The sequence below is a fragment of the Plectrocnemia conspersa genome, unplaced genomic scaffold (genome assembly GCF_051122295.1).
Source record: "Plectrocnemia conspersa isolate PC_06_02 unplaced genomic scaffold, ASM5112229v1 ptg000001l, whole genome shotgun sequence".
Lineage (NCBI taxonomy): Eukaryota > Metazoa > Arthropoda > Insecta > Trichoptera > Polycentropodidae > Plectrocnemia > Plectrocnemia conspersa.
In genome coordinates, this window is record NW_028277165.1 from 16,838,499 (window position 1) to 16,855,859 (window position 17,361).

General features: G+C 29.4%; 1 protein-coding gene across 10 annotated transcripts in view; it reads right to left on the reverse strand.

Annotated features, from left to right (window-relative positions):
• Positions 1-1,596: 1,596 nt before the first annotated feature.
• CASK (peripheral plasma membrane protein CASK) overlaps positions 1,597-17,361 on the reverse strand; it is a 569,337-nt gene continuing 553,572 nt past the window's right edge. For 5 of the 10 annotated variants that reach the window (XM_088193258.1, XM_088193251.1, XM_088193312.1 and 2 more), the window contains 10 exons: positions 10,416-10,580; positions 10,258-10,326; positions 9,877-9,906; positions 6,736-6,834; positions 6,526-6,664; positions 3,627-3,746; positions 3,432-3,554; positions 3,260-3,367; positions 3,017-3,192; positions 1,597-2,198 (listed from right to left, as the gene is read on the reverse strand). In XM_088193258.1, the coding sequence (XP_088049384.1) occupies positions 2,019-2,198; positions 3,017-3,192; positions 3,260-3,367; positions 3,432-3,554; positions 3,627-3,746; positions 6,526-6,664; positions 6,736-6,834; positions 9,877-9,906; positions 10,258-10,326; positions 10,416-10,580 (1,209 nt within the window). In that variant the 3' untranslated portion in view covers positions 1,597-2,018. Of the gene's footprint in view, positions 2,199-3,016; positions 3,193-3,259; positions 3,368-3,431; positions 3,555-3,626; positions 3,747-5,045; positions 5,417-6,525; positions 6,665-6,735; positions 6,835-9,876; positions 9,907-10,257; positions 10,327-10,415; positions 10,581-17,361 lie in introns of those variants that run through there. The other 5 variants (XM_088193269.1, XM_088193323.1, XM_088193285.1 and 2 more) reach the window with 3 other exon arrangements.

Consider the following 17,361-nt stretch of genomic DNA (forward strand, 5'->3'; position numbering starts at 1 on the left):
CTTATCAGTTGAATAATTTTTATTAAACATTTTAATGACTCAATATTAAATTGTTCCTACCTATATACCCTATTCCATTACAATGTTATTTGATGACACTCTGATAATGTGCTGGAATATTATGAAATTATTAATAAATAATATATACGTTAAAAAAAAGACAATGGAATTCAAAACAAATGTTATAAAATCATAAAAAAAGTAACTTAAAATGGAATGTTTATAGATAATACACATAAAAACCGCTATTGAAAGAAATCAGGAATGAATAAAATGGTTGATAAAAAACATTTTACCTAAATATATATAATATATTTATATATCAATAATTTATATTTATATATTTTCATGTTTTATGTCAATAATTTATTATTCTATTACTCTACTTTACATTAGGATTTTTTACCCAAATTTTTGTAATTCACAAATCGCCTATTATATTTCACTTAAATGAATATATAATGTATGTTTAATATACCAACACTAATGAAAGCAGTTGAAGCAGCGAAGTAACGTCGATTAAAGGATATAAAAGTGCACTTGTCGTGTGTTCAATTACTAAATCAATGCGCACGTTTTATATGTAACGAAATAAAACATTTGCAAATTAACACGACTGCTTTTATTAGCATTTGAAATGCGACTTTATAGTATGGCCTCATAATTATGTTGAAAAGATATTCAGAATAATAAAATTAAATCGAGAAAAGCATTGCGATGACGCCCCCCTTCGGCGCCTTTTAATTTAATCGATACGGCATTTAGCAATCGTACAAATTCATGAGGCCATAATAAAAAGTCACAGGAATGTATTGATCTTATAATATATTTATAAGTAACAATAATATTAATTATTACAGTAATAATTTTATCTATTACTTTGTTTATATCGTTAAAATATTATCATCATCCATCAACAGGAATACATGGAAACCTCCCATAACATTGCAAGGTAGCAAGAATTTAACTTGACCTAATGCTTTTTTTAATTAAGAGTAACAGTAATAGTGGTGCTCTTAGTTGCTAATAAATAAATTTTAAAGAGCAATCTAATAAATTTTCATAATAAAGTAATATCATGTATATAATATTTTTTTCGAATTAACGTCATTAAACAAATCTATTCATAATATATGTATACAACGCAACAACCAAATTATTGAGAAATACTAAAATCGTTAATATAAATAAATTCGATAGTTGCAGTGGTCAGTTTACAATTCTTTTTTTTTATTTTTTTATTAGATAATATTGATCTATTTTTATTATAAATAAAAATCAAAAGTATTTTATCAATATTATTATAATCAAGTATCATACGTAAAAATTAGGAATACAACTAAAAAACATACTAATTTTAATTTTCAATTTGTATCGTTTTTAGGTATGTTCCTTATTTTATTAAGTTCTTAGGCAAAGTGCCAAAGTATACATTATATAATATTATAATATAAATAATGCGTATATATCAGGGGATTTTAAGTATCATTTGCTTGTAATACTTCCAAGACCGCCGATATACAGAATATATTAGTTATATTATAATGATATACTATTAAAGGAATAAATATTATTATTCTAATGTGCAAGAGGAAATTTTTCATAATATTTTTCGAAGATTAAGCAGATTATGTAATCACTCTACCATTTTTTAATTATAATATTGAAACTTTAGACTCGAAACAAACCGCTTGTATTTTATATTACTCAATTAATAATAAAAATCCAATTCGATAGTGCATTCAATTTTTTTCAACTAACGAAGAGTTTTAAATATTTTTATACGAGTATCCTTCTGTTGTACTACTACCACTTTATAATTTTGTTGTAGCGATACGACAGTAGAATACTTATTATAGTAATCGTAACTGTTATAATTGATTTTCATATGAGTAAATCGAATAATTTAAATCAATCTTAGTTTGTGTGTATTATAAAGTATCATAGATGAGGAGAATGTTTTAAAGGTAGTGAAAATCTCCCACGAGCAGCGCATTAGAAGCGCTGTCGCACGGGGGTCAGTACACCCAACTGACAGGTATCCATTGTGGAGTGGTATGAACGCGTTCGATGGAAGCTTCCAATGTGGCTATTGTTTCTTCGATGTCGTTGTTGACGATGGTTAGATCAAAGAAGTGGCCGTACATTTGGCGAAGCTGTTCAGATTCCTTGGCAAGTCGTTCGAGGCTTCCGTCGTACTAAAAATAAAGAGCAAAGTTGAGTACCACTGGTTTAATTTATAGCAAAATCTAAACTAATATTAAAATCCATTTATACATATATATATATAATATTATTTAATCATCAGTAAATCTTCCGTTGCAACAGTATCGGCGTTAAGACAAACACAATCAACAAGCACTAAGTAAGTACTGGGACACCAGACTGAAATCAAAATCACTACGAACGATCTAGCTCGATTTATTTATTTATCACGATATTCATCCATGAGATTAAGAAAATTTAGTTCAACCTAATCTGAGATGATCGATTGGAATTATAGTTTCCCATACAAATTAAAAAAAAACAAATACTAATTTTTCATTATCTCGACGAAAAATGTATTTTCTTCTCTGATTAACCTAATTTTAAACGAATTTTTTGGTTAGATTAATCTAAGAATTACCATATAAATCAATATTAATCATTCGACCTTTTGAGGATAACCAATGACTAATATAATAAGCTTTGTTGTAAACAAAATTAGCTTGACTTTCTACAATCTACAGATTGTTACATTTATTCAACACAGATAAAGTATCTATATTTAATATTTAAAACAGCTTTTCGCTACAATTCTCAGATTTAAAAAAATTATGAACATCGTTTTTAATCTGTTTTTTGCTTTGGATACCAAATATATAAAAAGCTAAAATTAAATTATATACTTTAATGTATAAAGCACCCTTTTTTTTTCGTGAAAAATATATTTTAGAATTATTAGTTTTTTTAAATAGATAAAAAGATAACTTGATAGATTTAAATACAATAGTTAGCTATTCATAAAATAACTTACATCGTTCATATTCTGTAAGGCAGGTGCTGCTATAAACACAACATAGGGAGCAAACTCAGCAGTTCGCAAAATCTTCAAAGCTTGTGGTTCTACGTCTAATATGGCCATTCTTCTCTCAGCGTGAATACGACGAATAGTCTCCAGTTTAGTGCCGTACATGGCATCTTCGTGAGTACCTAGAATTAATATTTACATTACATCAACCGTCAGAAATAAATATGTTTCTTCTGAATAATATTATACCATATTCCAGATATTCATTAGCAGCAATATCAGCCATCATTTCATCGTGAGAAACAAAATAATAATTGCGACCGTTTTCTTCGTCGTTTCTTGGTAGTCTTGTAGTATCTAAAAATAAGCATTATTAATTAATTAACTCAAAAATTCATTAAAATAATCGAAATGTATTTACGAGGAATTGGATATGCATATTGATCTGGATGTTTGGCAATCAGAGTGTTTTTGATATGGCGTCTACCCACGCCATGTGCGCCGAGAAGAACCAACGTCTTTCTTTGGAATGCAGGATCAGATACTGTAAAATATATTTATTCAGTATATTAGATATTATTAAATAATTTGCATTAAAATTTGAAACAATACATACGTGGTAATTTAACGACTTCTTCGTAAGTAACGAGATCGAGTTGGTCAAACACTGCGTTGTGCTTCGCTAAGTATTTATCTTTATATTGCTTCTTTTTACGGCCGAAGATGGAACAGTTAACTGTGCAAAAAAATAAAAAATAAAATGGCGTCAATAAAGACAGTTTTGTTCTCCACTTAATATAAAAAAAATATTTTTTCTCTATTACCTATTATGTATTATATATATTTTATAATATCGATATATAAAAGTGTACGTTAGCGAACTTCATAATTGTCGAATTTTACAAGAATAATAAAAAACTGTGTTTTACCATAATTTATTAAAATAAAGAATTAGTTCATCACTATATTCAGACATTTTAGACATGTCGATGTATAGTCAAATTTTTTTGAGACGCTTTTTTATGATTACTTGATATTTTAGAGATATGAGATTTCATAGAATATCATAATATATGTATATAATGACAGAAGCAAAGTAACATTCTTTAATTATTCTAGTTATTCTCACACAAAAGTAAAATTATTAGCCAATTTACACTTATCGATACGTGATTTTATATCATCAACTCGTGACAGTGAGGCACAGACAGTTCGTCTTATTTAATTAATTACAATAATGTTTAAGTTTCATAATTTAAATTGTGAATCTAATGTTGTAGCTTAAAGTGTTAATAAACAACACCCAAACGTAGGCATTATAAATTAATTCTGGGAATCAGTGAGCACCCAAAAGTAGGCATTATATATTAATTTTTGGAATCAGTGACATATAGTATGTATTTTAAAATATAGTTTTAAATTATTATATGCCACCATGTACTTTAGAGTTTTTATTATTAGCATATTTTTTTATTTATAATGTAAATAAATAAAAACAGAAATAATAAATATCTTCTGCAGAATTGATTGGAATCGATTTTGTCGTGGAAAAGCAAACCCGATACTTTAAGATAATTGACTGAATCAATAAATTACTTATGAAAATATTATTTTCATTATAAATTTATAAAAAAACAATAAAAAAATAATACTAATGATGTAAAGTACCTCTGATACTATGAATCTTTCAGAATACGATATCATTTTTATAACGCAATATGAATGTTTTTATAATATGTTAAGCTATAGAATATATGGACGTATAATTTTTCATAAATGAAATTTTTTTAAACGTTATATTTTTATAGAAAAAATATTAGTTTAGTGACTACTTATTTACTATATATATATCAACCTATTTGTTTTTATTTATACAGCATGATATCTGATTATATTATGTATTACCACTAATAAAGCTTAAAGGTAGATAATTTTAAACGACATGCATTGTATACTATTTTTAACTAAGGTAATTTATTTAGATTTTATTTAGGTAGAGCTATTATTAAAAAAATAGGCAAAAAGCATTATTTATTATGTAGTTTTTTGCCTATATTTTATTTATTCAAATACGTACACATTTTCGGGACGTAACATCTAAAGAGGGTTACTGCAATCGTTAAAAACCTACATGCAACAAAGAAATGCATCCATCCATCGCCTCTGTTCGAGTGATCGAGATGAAGTCGTGCATAATATTAAATAATAAACGATAACAACAACGATGACGAAAAAAACTTAATTTTTGCAGACGAAACAAACCAAATGAACCATGAAGAGAGCTGTGCAAGTAGAGAGATATAGAAATAGGTAGGTAAAGAGATAGTAGAGAGATAGAGAGTGAGGCTGCAGTACCTGTGGTGGTGTCACATCCGTCAGTATGAGAAGAGCAGCCAGGGTCCATCTCTGTCAGGAAGGTGCCAACAAAACACAAACGTTCAACAACATACTAATTACAACATTTAACCGGCAATCGTGTCAGCACCGGTAATCGCCGCCATTTTGTTTCTTCTATAGAGTTAACGACGACTAAACAGCGTTTTAACTATTATATATTTTTTTATAATAACAATTAATTCCTTTATAAAAGAAAAGGCAACGTCTTTCTTTTGATATTATCGCGTTTTAATTACCCTCAATAAAAACGGTAGACTTGGCTAAATGTAAATATATTTTCATGGACGACTTACCATTGGGGGCGTTTATTTGTTTTTTTCTTTTAATATATACTATATATATATACGTATATATATATAAGGGTAGCGTTTTATTTTTTTGTATTAAATTATAAGACAGATTCAGAGCAAGCCAAAACAATATATAATTCCAAGATTTCAATGATAGTAGAAGAAGAGAATAATTTATCATTACAAGAAAAATAATATCTTCCAAAATTAAATATGATTTTGGCTATCTGTTGAAATGAAAATAAAAATCATAGACATTTAAATAGGTAACATTAATATGGAGATGCCCCAAGGAACAGCGACATGCAAAAATGTCAATATTCCGAGAGTAGCATGCCAACACACAAAAAAGGGATGAAGACTAACACAGATAATTTTGAAAGAATAGAAGAGAATTTCGACAGATAAAAACCAATGCACAAAATAAACGCAAAAAACATCGAATATGTGTATCATATAATAAAATCAATAACACGTAAAATAATATTAAATAAATAAATAAAAAATGCACAGAAATATAACTACAGCCAAAATTTGTTTCGTCTATACACCATTATATTATTGCTAAGATTTTCACACACGATCGTAAATAAACTTGCTAATTTGACACTGATGCGAACAAAAATATCATTAAACACATCTTCTCAACTACATATTATATATAATAGTATAATAATTGTTTTGTGGTAGTATTTGAAAGAAAATTTTGTGATGAAATGACGTGCGCTTGTTGAGGTTAGATTGCACCAATCCGATCGTTAATTATATTAAATATGGCGATACACTCACATGAAGTTAGTTAATATGTTATAAAATCTAAAGAAATACCTTGTTCTTGTTTGCCTTTCTCCATGGCCGAACAAGCTACCCGCCATTCTTGAAGTTCTGGAGATGGAATCAAACCAGCTGAACCAGCGGCGTTGTCTTTTCTCGCTTGCCACCAGTGATGATCATCTTTGCTTATAATCTAAAATTATTACAGTATTAAATCGATTTTTTTTTAAATAGTTGAGAGTATAAGATGATGATAAATTTTACTTGTAGAATATCGCCGACTTTAAAAGCGATGCCAGCTTGGGCGCATGGAATTAATTCATCATCCAGTGGATCGTAATCAAACTGTGCTCTTACGAATATCTGAAAAAAAATATTTAAAATTAATATTTAAAAATTATATTCAATAAATCTATTTCATCCATAGAGTAATATATATACATTCTTTACTCTATGATTTCATCAGATATATTTTATTTATTTTTAAATGATCATGAGCTCATTATTGATTGATGAAGATTTTATTACACGATTATTTCTGATGACTTAAGAAAAAATTATATTATTGAAAAAGAAATACAATATTTAAAAATTAAATAAAAGTATATTATAGAATAGCAAAAAAATGTATGTATGCTTAATATTAAATATTATCATTCTTGTAAATATTTTCTATGTATAAGTTTTTATTTTTTTTGCATCAATTTTAATAAAAAAAATAAAAAAAATGCATTTTAATGTCTGATTAAACCATTAACACGAAATTTAAATTGTTACTAATGTTTCCCTTCAATATTTTTTTTAAATTTAATTATAAATGATAAAAATTCACTTTGTTACGGAAATAAAACACATTTTTTTAGTGACTTCAGCCCGCCACTATTTCAGCCACAAATACATACATATATTTTAGGGTAAGTTAATTATTTCATTATTTTATTATTTAATAAAAACATTCATTAAATATCCTAATTTTCCAAACACATAAAAATCATTAATAATTGTAGTACATATCCAAGAATTCATTATATTATAATTTATTTTGATTTCAGTGGAACCTTGGATTGCGATTTACTTAACGAGAAATTAAAAAAAAACTTGATAAACGAGCAATGCACTTTCACTTTCTCACTTTCTCTCTATTTAAGCTGATGCTTCATCTTGACAATAAATTATTCTTCTTGCAGTGAAGATTTATTTTATTTATTTATTTTATTTTTTTAGATTAAATTAAGACCATCGTGGCCTAACAGGTTGCCCAAAGCGCCACGATGGTCGAAAACAAATTTTAAATTTATAATACACAAAAAAATGTATATATACATAAATATAACAATACTTAAACATAACAAAAAAATATAAAATATCAAAATTAAATGATACAAACTGGATCAGATCCTGGTAGCTAACATTAAATAAGTCAATATGTAATGCCAGCGTATTAAGGAGCCGGATGGCCACAGCTATAGGCGAGTCGGCAAGTCGGCAATCAAAAGAGGTCGCGATCGTGATTCTCGAAAATGTTCCGGAACCCAAAACTGGAATTCCTCGAGAATAGCTAGATTGTCGACAGCACCTTTTAGTAATTTGAAAAAGTGCTTAGCCACATACAGCTTTCTGCGAGAACTCAGCGAATCATATCCCAACGCTCTTAAAGAAAAGCCCTGGGATATAAGTACGGATAATAACCAAATGTCCTTTTGTAAAGGTATCTTAAACACCTTTTTTTAAATTTTTTCCACTAAAAGGGAATATTTGGCTATTCGGGGATTTCAAATTATAGATCCCGATTCAAGAATGCTACAAACTAAGGTGTCATAGATGCGAATAACTAACGGATCGTCAAAGTGAAAGGCATTCCTCATAACAAAGCCGAGCATCTTGGAAGATTTATCACAGACGTCGTGTATGTGTAGAGAGAACCTCCATTTGCTCTCGAAAGTGATTCAGAGATCTTTAGTGGAAGTTTCTCTGGTCAAAATGTTACAACCGAGATGGTAGAAATAAGCTGATGGCGAATGGGATCGAGAAAATGACACAGTATGGCACTTTCCGACACAAAAGGGCAGACGGTTAACGGAAGCCCATCTCCATAGAGAGTCTAAATCACTTTGTAGAGAGAAGGAGTCCACAACAGATCGAATGCATTTATATAATTTTAAATCATCTGCGTACAGAAGAAAACTTGAATTTTCAATTGCTGTATTTATGTCATTAATAAATAACACAAAAAGAAGAGGTCCCAGATTGGATCCTTGAGAAACTCCCGAAGGGGTAAAATATTCTTTTGACAATCGGCCACCATATGTTACAAACTGTCTACGATTGCTTAAATAACTCGAGAATAACCGAGTTAAATTATCTGAGACATTCGACAATTTTTTTAATAATAACCTATGACAAACTTTGTCAAAAGCTTTCTCAAAATCTGTATACACGATGATATAGTATTTGAAGAAGAATTTGCCATTCAAAGTTTTGTTAGTTATGGATAATGCTGTGCTCGTCCTCTAGATCGTGAGGACGATTTAATAGAATAATTCGAGTTTTTTAAGAACAAGTTCTTCCTTCCAACATCACTGTTATTCCAGTCCATGGATCAGTAGATCATTTGACTGAGTATTCTAGGCAAAGTTTTAATATTTATTTTACGCATACCAACAAAATAGTATTTAATTATTAAATTATGATTTTTTTAATGAATTTTATGTTCCATGTACGTCCAAAATTAATATTAAAATCAAGATAGAAAATAAATCTATATATTTAAATTTACTTATTAAAAAAATATTAAATTAAGATATAATACGTGCTTTTATTATATCACGTCTTATTAAAACAAATTTTAAATTGTATGTATATCTTATTAATGTAGTATTAAAAAAACATGCCGTATAATGTAAGAAGCAAAATAAAACAGAATGAAGATCGGAGATTTGCGAATCAAGAAAGGCCAATTAATTGGGGAATTGGGTATTGTGCCAATTATTGTACAATATAATAGATGATGGATACATATTTATATGTATATGAATACACATATATATGTATACATAACAATAATTAAAACACGATATTGTGAACAGCTTGCGTGGAAGGAGCAATGTGATTAAGTGGTGAGTGAGATTGGCATGCTTAAGTCAGTTCCATCTATTGTTAACTGACAGGATTGAGGTTTCGTGCAGTGAGTGATGAAAGCGTTAAGTATTAATGTTTTACGTGTAATTTTAGAACATAAAATAAATTATCGTAAACCTCAAAAAATAACAAACGATGAAATATGTAGCGTAAATAACAATAAAATTATAATGAAAGATGTAGCGTAAATACAAAATAAAACGGTGTTACTAAACGTATACAGGCAGAATGATATCGCTATCTGTTCTTTTTGGTAAATTTACTTACTAGAACGGGAGAAGGCCTAATCCGGAAGAGCTATTCACAAAAACACACAGTTTATCTTAACAATTGGATTATTCATGACGTTCAGTTAAAAATTTTGATTGGGTTTAAAATTTTGACTAAGGGCGTTTACGAATCTGATCTTTGATGGGGCGATGTTTGTGTGAAATCATCAATGACAGAATTCGTATCGATGTATAAAAGCAACTAAAACTTTAAGGTACGTAAATAAAATAAGATTGTTATATAATATTCACACTTTATGTGCATATGTATGTTTATAAAAAATACATATGATATATACAATAAAAATAAAAAACTAATATTATCTCTATATCTAAAAATACGCAGTTATTTTATATAGAAACAAATATAAATACTCACTTCGCATGGTGGTGGTGCTGATCTATATGAAGGTACTATTTTAAAGGTCACCGATCCTCTGGCTTCCCTCTGTAAGAAATACAAATACATATATGAAGACACAATGGTTCGTTTTTGATAAGACACGTAGTAGAGCGAGAAATGATAACACGACTCACCAGCATCTTTTGGAGTTGATTGACGGAATGGTTGGCGACAGGTGTTCCGTTGATCTCGCGAATTTCATCTCCGACGTGTAATGTAGCTTGCCGATGAATCATACCCCCGTGCATGATACGTGCCACAATACACTTGCCATCCTCGTTCATCTTGAGGGTGATACCCTAAAAATAAATAATATTTTAAAAGTCAGTTGTCAGAGAATAAAAATATATATTTTTCATTAAATATTTTGAAATAGGGCAATGAAAAATATTTTATTGTATTAATTATGATTATTATTTTGTTGTAATTACCGCAGCGTACTTTTACGGTCCACAGTCAGATATTTAAAAATAACGCAAATATTCAAAATAACTAGAACCATCTTTATAATATTTTAGTAAGACTTAATTATTATGCTTAATTAATCTGTGGATGAAATGTTACATATTGCCAATTTTAAAAAATATTTTATATCTAATATCAAACTAATTGTATTTATTACGTGTCTAATGCTGTATTTAGATCAATATATATGTACATCAGGCGCTTGAGATTCTTTTCCTCTCGATCACTCGCGTGTTAAGTGACGAGAGTGAGTGAGAGATAAGAGCATGCAGTCAGCATACCCTTATCTCTCATTCAAAAAGCTCATATTTCACATCTCAAATAATGTGTCTGAGGTACTCTATTTTTCTTCGTTTAAAGGTTAAAATCTGCTACGTCTCGATCGCGTCCTATCATTAAGAGAATTTAGTCATTGGATATTCTCTTAGCTCGCGGAACTTTCAACATAAGTCTATAAAGCCACATTTCAAACGCTTCTATTTTATTTATTGTAATAATTTTAAAGTCCAGGTCTCGCATCTTATACCTCAAAATCCGAAACTTCCATGGTAAATTTAGTTCTGATTAAATATTTAGGATTATTCCCAGCTTTCCAGACTCCAGCGGTTATTTTTATCGCGGTGGCGGTTGGCATCTTTGCTCGCTACTGTTCAGAATGTTCAATAATTTGCAATTATAACTTTCTACAAAAATTTCATATCGAGAAAAAATGTGGTATTTGAGTAGAAATTTTCGCCGAACGAGTGATTTATTTTTCGGATTTCAGTCCGAGCCGACGATAAGTCAAAAGAATCCGATGAAGAAAGTTGAACCGGGCGTCCGATGAGGAGCTGGGCGATATGGATAAGCAGCCAATTAAAACTTTCGAATTAATTTGGAATATAAAACGGATTATTTTTCGGCACTTGCTGTCTTCCGACGGCCATAAATAAGTTGCCGACCGGAAATAGGGCAAGGGACCGGAAACTCGGCCGAAAACTCTGAACAAAAAAATAAAAGTTTCTTTCTTTTCGCAATTATACATAAGGTTTTCTCGAATTTAAACGAACGCCTTTATATCTTGACCGTCCGTTAATTTCCTTTTTTACACAGTTACGGCTAATAAAACATTATTTAAAATTCAAGCTTTGTTATAAAATAAACTACAATGTATAATACGATACGAAAAAAATAAAATTATATTTAAATTCTTAGAATTGTTGAATAAACAACAGTAATCAACTTTAAAAAGAATTTTTAAGATCTGGTGAATTTATAATTAAACCATCAACAAACAAACGCAAAAAAGTCAAAGAGCTAAAGGATAAAGGTTAAAACTCGTCTGAACTCAAACTTTTAATGTTTTCGTGTTTCACATGACAATTAATATATTAAATATGTAGAAGCAGTTTGAAAACTTCAAGAGTTTCGAAATATGTTATGAAACTGTTTATTATAAAACTAAATACATACCATCATGATCATAATCCTTTAAATTCTTATTTGTCTTTATTTTAATAAAATCAACAGATGGATCAAGATGTGGGGTGTTAAATTTATGATTAGAAATTATGTGTTTTTATTCTCACAGATGATATATGATTTGAATTTAGTGCAATGATGTTGCACTAATATTATAAAAGAAAGTAATTGCACAGTAAAAATAAGGAAAAGTTACAAAATGGCATATTACAATAATAAACTTCTATAGTATTCCTCTTTCTCGCGTTTAAGGTTATTGTTTAACTATTACTCTACTGATACCACCCTAAATATATAATATAATGGAGACGGTAATTGGTTCACGTTCGACGAAATTCATCTCAACGATGTCGCTTCAAGGATCAACATCTCAGTCAGACAAATTTACTGCTGTCATAATAATTGGGTGTACTCGATCAAGCACATATAATAGATACAATGGACACGCAGTATTGACCTCTATCTCTCGGTTTGTATTTTGGTAATATACAAATAAAAATGTATAATTAAAAAAATATTATTTTCTATTATAATATAAAGAATATTCGGAAATTGTATATACGGACCTAGTAATAATGATTTTACTCGATTGTTAACACTGGTTTTTGTTAGGATCCGCGTGACGTAGCAGACTCATTCTAAACACATTACAGACGCTGTGTTGTAATGTGTTTAGAATAAGATTCGTTTTTACTGCGTAAACTGCTGATAAAATATATCGCAATGTCGTTATAAACAAAAAATAATAATTTGTAAATATTAATAAGGACGTGTACAAGAAAATAAGTTGTAACTGATGAACTTATTAAAAAATTAAGGAAAAAATCGTTTTGTGATGAACTTTTAAGAACGGTTAATTATATTACAATTATTTTTTATTACATATCTTACAACCGTGACATGACAGGTTGCCCCAATGTGTCATGATGGTTATTAACCAAAAATTAATAACACAAAAACTTTTGATGCACGATCTCAGCTCTTCATAGCTAAAAGCATAACTGTGTTTGCCAAATTGTGGAGCTGTATGGCTCGTGCAAGATGAGCGTTTCAAGCGCTGACGTCCTAGCCGCGACGGGCAAGAATAAGGGACGCGATCGTGACTCTTTAGAGTACTCTAAAGTTCGCAGCTGAATTGCTGACACCGTCACTTAGCAACTTCAAAAAGTGCTTCATTGAGTAGACGCTACGCCAAGAATGTAATGAGTTGTATCCAAACGCTCATAGTAAAAATACACTACAATATAAACTCTTTTTAATTCTATTTTGCTTCTTTTGGATTCCAGACAATGTATCTTTATTATTATTAATTATATTCTTTATATGACACGCGCTCCAAATAATAAAGCGGAGCATCCTTAACGCTTTATTGCAAGGTTAGGCAGTATGCATAGAAAATCACCCTTGCTAAAACATCACTCCTATGTTATTGAAGAAGTATTTTTGCTTAAAACATATTCGCTTAAACTAAGAGAATTTCTCGAAGGGGAAAGGAATCTGAAAAATGGGACAACGTGACAGCATGATGCTGAAAGGTAATCAATCGATTGTCGATCGACTTCAGGTCTTTCTATAAGTAAGGTGTATCCGTGCAAATGAGAGTATATATGTATAAATATTTTTAATACACTTTCAGGTCATCAGTATATTAAAAATATTAAGGATTATTATTTGTCGTATGTGTCGTAGAAAAGCAAAAAAGCAGATTGGAATGAGTGAAATACTTGTCAGGGCTACAATTGCCATAGCCCACATACCGAAGTAGTAGCTCATGACTTTGTCATTATTATATAGTACTAACAAAGATTAATTTGTAAATTTTATTAGAAATATTGAGAAGCAGCAAATAAGTAACGATTCAATAATAAATCTCATTTCTCTCTTTGAATACGACAGAGCGGACAGCGGCGCAAAGTGAGCAAAAGTTATTCCAAAGTGGCTAGGTTAAACGGCAAACTTCTCCAGTTCGCGGGTTTTCAAAAATAACCCACGATAACTGCATCTCGATAACGAGCGTCGAATTTAGCAATTTTCTTTATACAGAGTTTTATAATATAAATTATTCCGACTCGGAGAAAACGTTTTAATAAATTTGAAATGTTCAGCGTCCGCTGTTTGTTCCGATCGATCGACATCGTAAATTAATTAGGACACGTAAAGGTCCTGGACAAATTTCAGGACCTTCGAGCGCATAGGTACCTAGTAATTTATCGACGTGTCAACACCACGCATTACGACACGAGTTGCAATTAATCACGCATATTCGCGCGAGCGGATAAATTGGTCAAAAATTTTGGATCCGTGACTGGAAATCGTAATAATTCCACGGATTCGATATCACGTAGGGAATTAGCGTTTTTATTGAAAAACATAATTTTCGTATTTGTATTCATGTCAGGAGTGGTTGGATACTGTTTTTTAATACATAATATGAAAACCAACCACTATTGGTACGCGATTCACTGAATTGTGAAGTTTGATTTAAATAACGAATATTAAAAAAATAGCGATTGACACGACATTTTTCAGCATGAAAAAAGAAAGATGAAAATGGTACATGATGAATTATGCTAAGAAGGAACCGGAAGAAATTATTACAGTATACTATAGAGATAGCATGAAATAGCAGTGTTTATTAAATAATGGTATCTGATTTTGTACTATTCACAAAAACAGATGTATTCATAGAAAATATTATTACTGTTGGTTAATTTAATCTGTCGTAGTCGAGCTAGGCGTTAATCAAATCCATCGATTCAAAAACCGACTTTTATAAAGCATTCGACAAAGTTTGCAATGAGTTACTTATTCGAAAGTTTAGCAAATTTAAGTATATCGAACGTATATCCGTATTGTGTGCTTTAAAGCTAAAGTAGGGGCGTAAACTCAAACTTGCATCTCAATTATGAAGAATGATGAAATGTATAGCTCTCAAACTGACTGTGTTAACGCAAATAGGGTATAAATAATATATTTTCCATGTCTTCTAGGATGCTTGGTTTTATTGTAAGAAACGCATTTCACTTTAATAAATTATCAGTAAATCCTTGATAGCACTTTAGCATTTAAAAAATGAAAATATTTTAAAATATCAATATTGGATATTTTTGAAAAAAATGGGGGGGGGGGGGTGTAAGTTTAGCGCTCCGGCATTTTTTATCATTAAACCATTGGTATCTGCTCCTTTTTATCTTACAAAGAAACATTTATTAAATTATGATGACCTGAAAGTGATTCAAAGGAATTAAAAAAATCAGATTCACTCATTTTACAGAAAGGTCTGAAGTCGATGTGGAGGTGATTGATCGACAATGATACATGCGGTAATTAATATATCAGAATATTTATTAGTGTCATGTTCTCACATTATACAAATCCTCTTGTTCGCCGGAATTCTTTGTCGCTGACTTAGAGAATTCAAAGAATTTTTTAAAGCTATCTCTACAAAAGAGAGTACAGGTCGTATCCGAATTTGTATTCTAGTAGTGCCTTTTTGCTTGGATTGTTGAGATACAATTCATTGAATCATTGACATTAACAGCTATATAAATTATGAAGTATTTCTTTCGTATATATGAAATTTTATTGACATTTGCAGATAAAAAAACATTCCTAAAATGTCAAAATTATTCAATTTGTAAAGTAAATTATACAATGGAACGGATCGAATGCCACAGGAAAGATTAATAATTTAAAAAATATTCACAACATCCATGAAGCAATTAAAAAATATAGATGATTGTGATACCCCACTCTCTATGTTTTCTTTCTCGATGAAATATTATTTAAATGCGCCGCAGAAGAAGGATTTTCTTTTTAATTAATTGTATTAAGGTTATATAAAAAGCAGAAATTATAATATGCCAAAGGGCAGATCAACGGTTAAAATATGTGTAATAGATTTTTTTTAAGAAGACGAACAAAGAAATGAAATATAAGATACTTGCTTTGATTAAAAATGTGAAAAGACTCAGTATCACAGCAAAGAAATGGTCTGATATTAATTTATAAAGGTATATGAACGTCACTGATCAATCATGTGAAACAAAATGTATTTTGGGCTTAATTCCATTTATAGGAAGCTGCAACATTGAAAAAACAGTGAATATTATAAAAAAAAAAATTGATTTGGTAATTGAACGATATTATAAAAAACTTGGCATTTGGTAAAATATGGAAATTATATTGATGCTGTGTTAATCAATTGTGATATAATCATGGACTATATTTTTTATAATCAAATCAGTGGAAATCCTTAAGCTTTTGAAATCTGTCTCAAATAAAAATTCTGGTGAGAAAATCGATACTGATAATGAACATACGGAAAATGAAGTCTATCATCAAAATAAAGATAATAAGTTTTATACTGATGGAAATAATAATTTTAAGCTTGCAAGATTCGTTCAGATATAATATTTTTAAAAGATTTTAAAAATTATAAAATTAATAAATAAATCGTCGGAGAAAATTGGGACAGACCCTATTAAAGAAGAAATATACGGGTTTTAGAAAACATTTCTAAAATCACAGAATCAATGAAATCGGCGATAATAAAAATGGGTGAAAATAATTTTTATGTTTAATAGCAAAATATTAATTTGTTTATGAATTTCGGTGATTTAATACGGCACTCTCTCTTGAATTGCTTGAAAAATATAAAATACGTTTAGAAGAGCGACGAAAAAAAATGCAATTACAAAATGGAATTTATCCGAAAGCCAACGATTTTTGCTCATATTCGAGCAAAAGCGCAATAACACAGTCATAAAATAAAATTATGGGATCGCTTATATGGATATAAGGAAGGCAATGACGTCAATGATATTGTGGATAATTTAGATTTAATATAATTGGATCAATCCATAAACTTATTTATGTCGGTTAAAAAATCAAGAAATACTAATAATTTAGATAAATTTTTCAAAAACTAGTAAGATTTCCCCGAAAATCGCCTTACTGAATTATAAAATTATACATTTTTTTAAAATTCATTTAACCATTATCAACTTCTAATGAAAGAATATTTTCTACATTAAGTAATTTTGTAATTATTTATTTATTTATTTTATTTTTTATTTTTTTAGATTAAATTAAGATCATCGTGGCCTAACAGGTTACCCCAATGCGCCACGATGGTCGAAAACAAATTTTAAA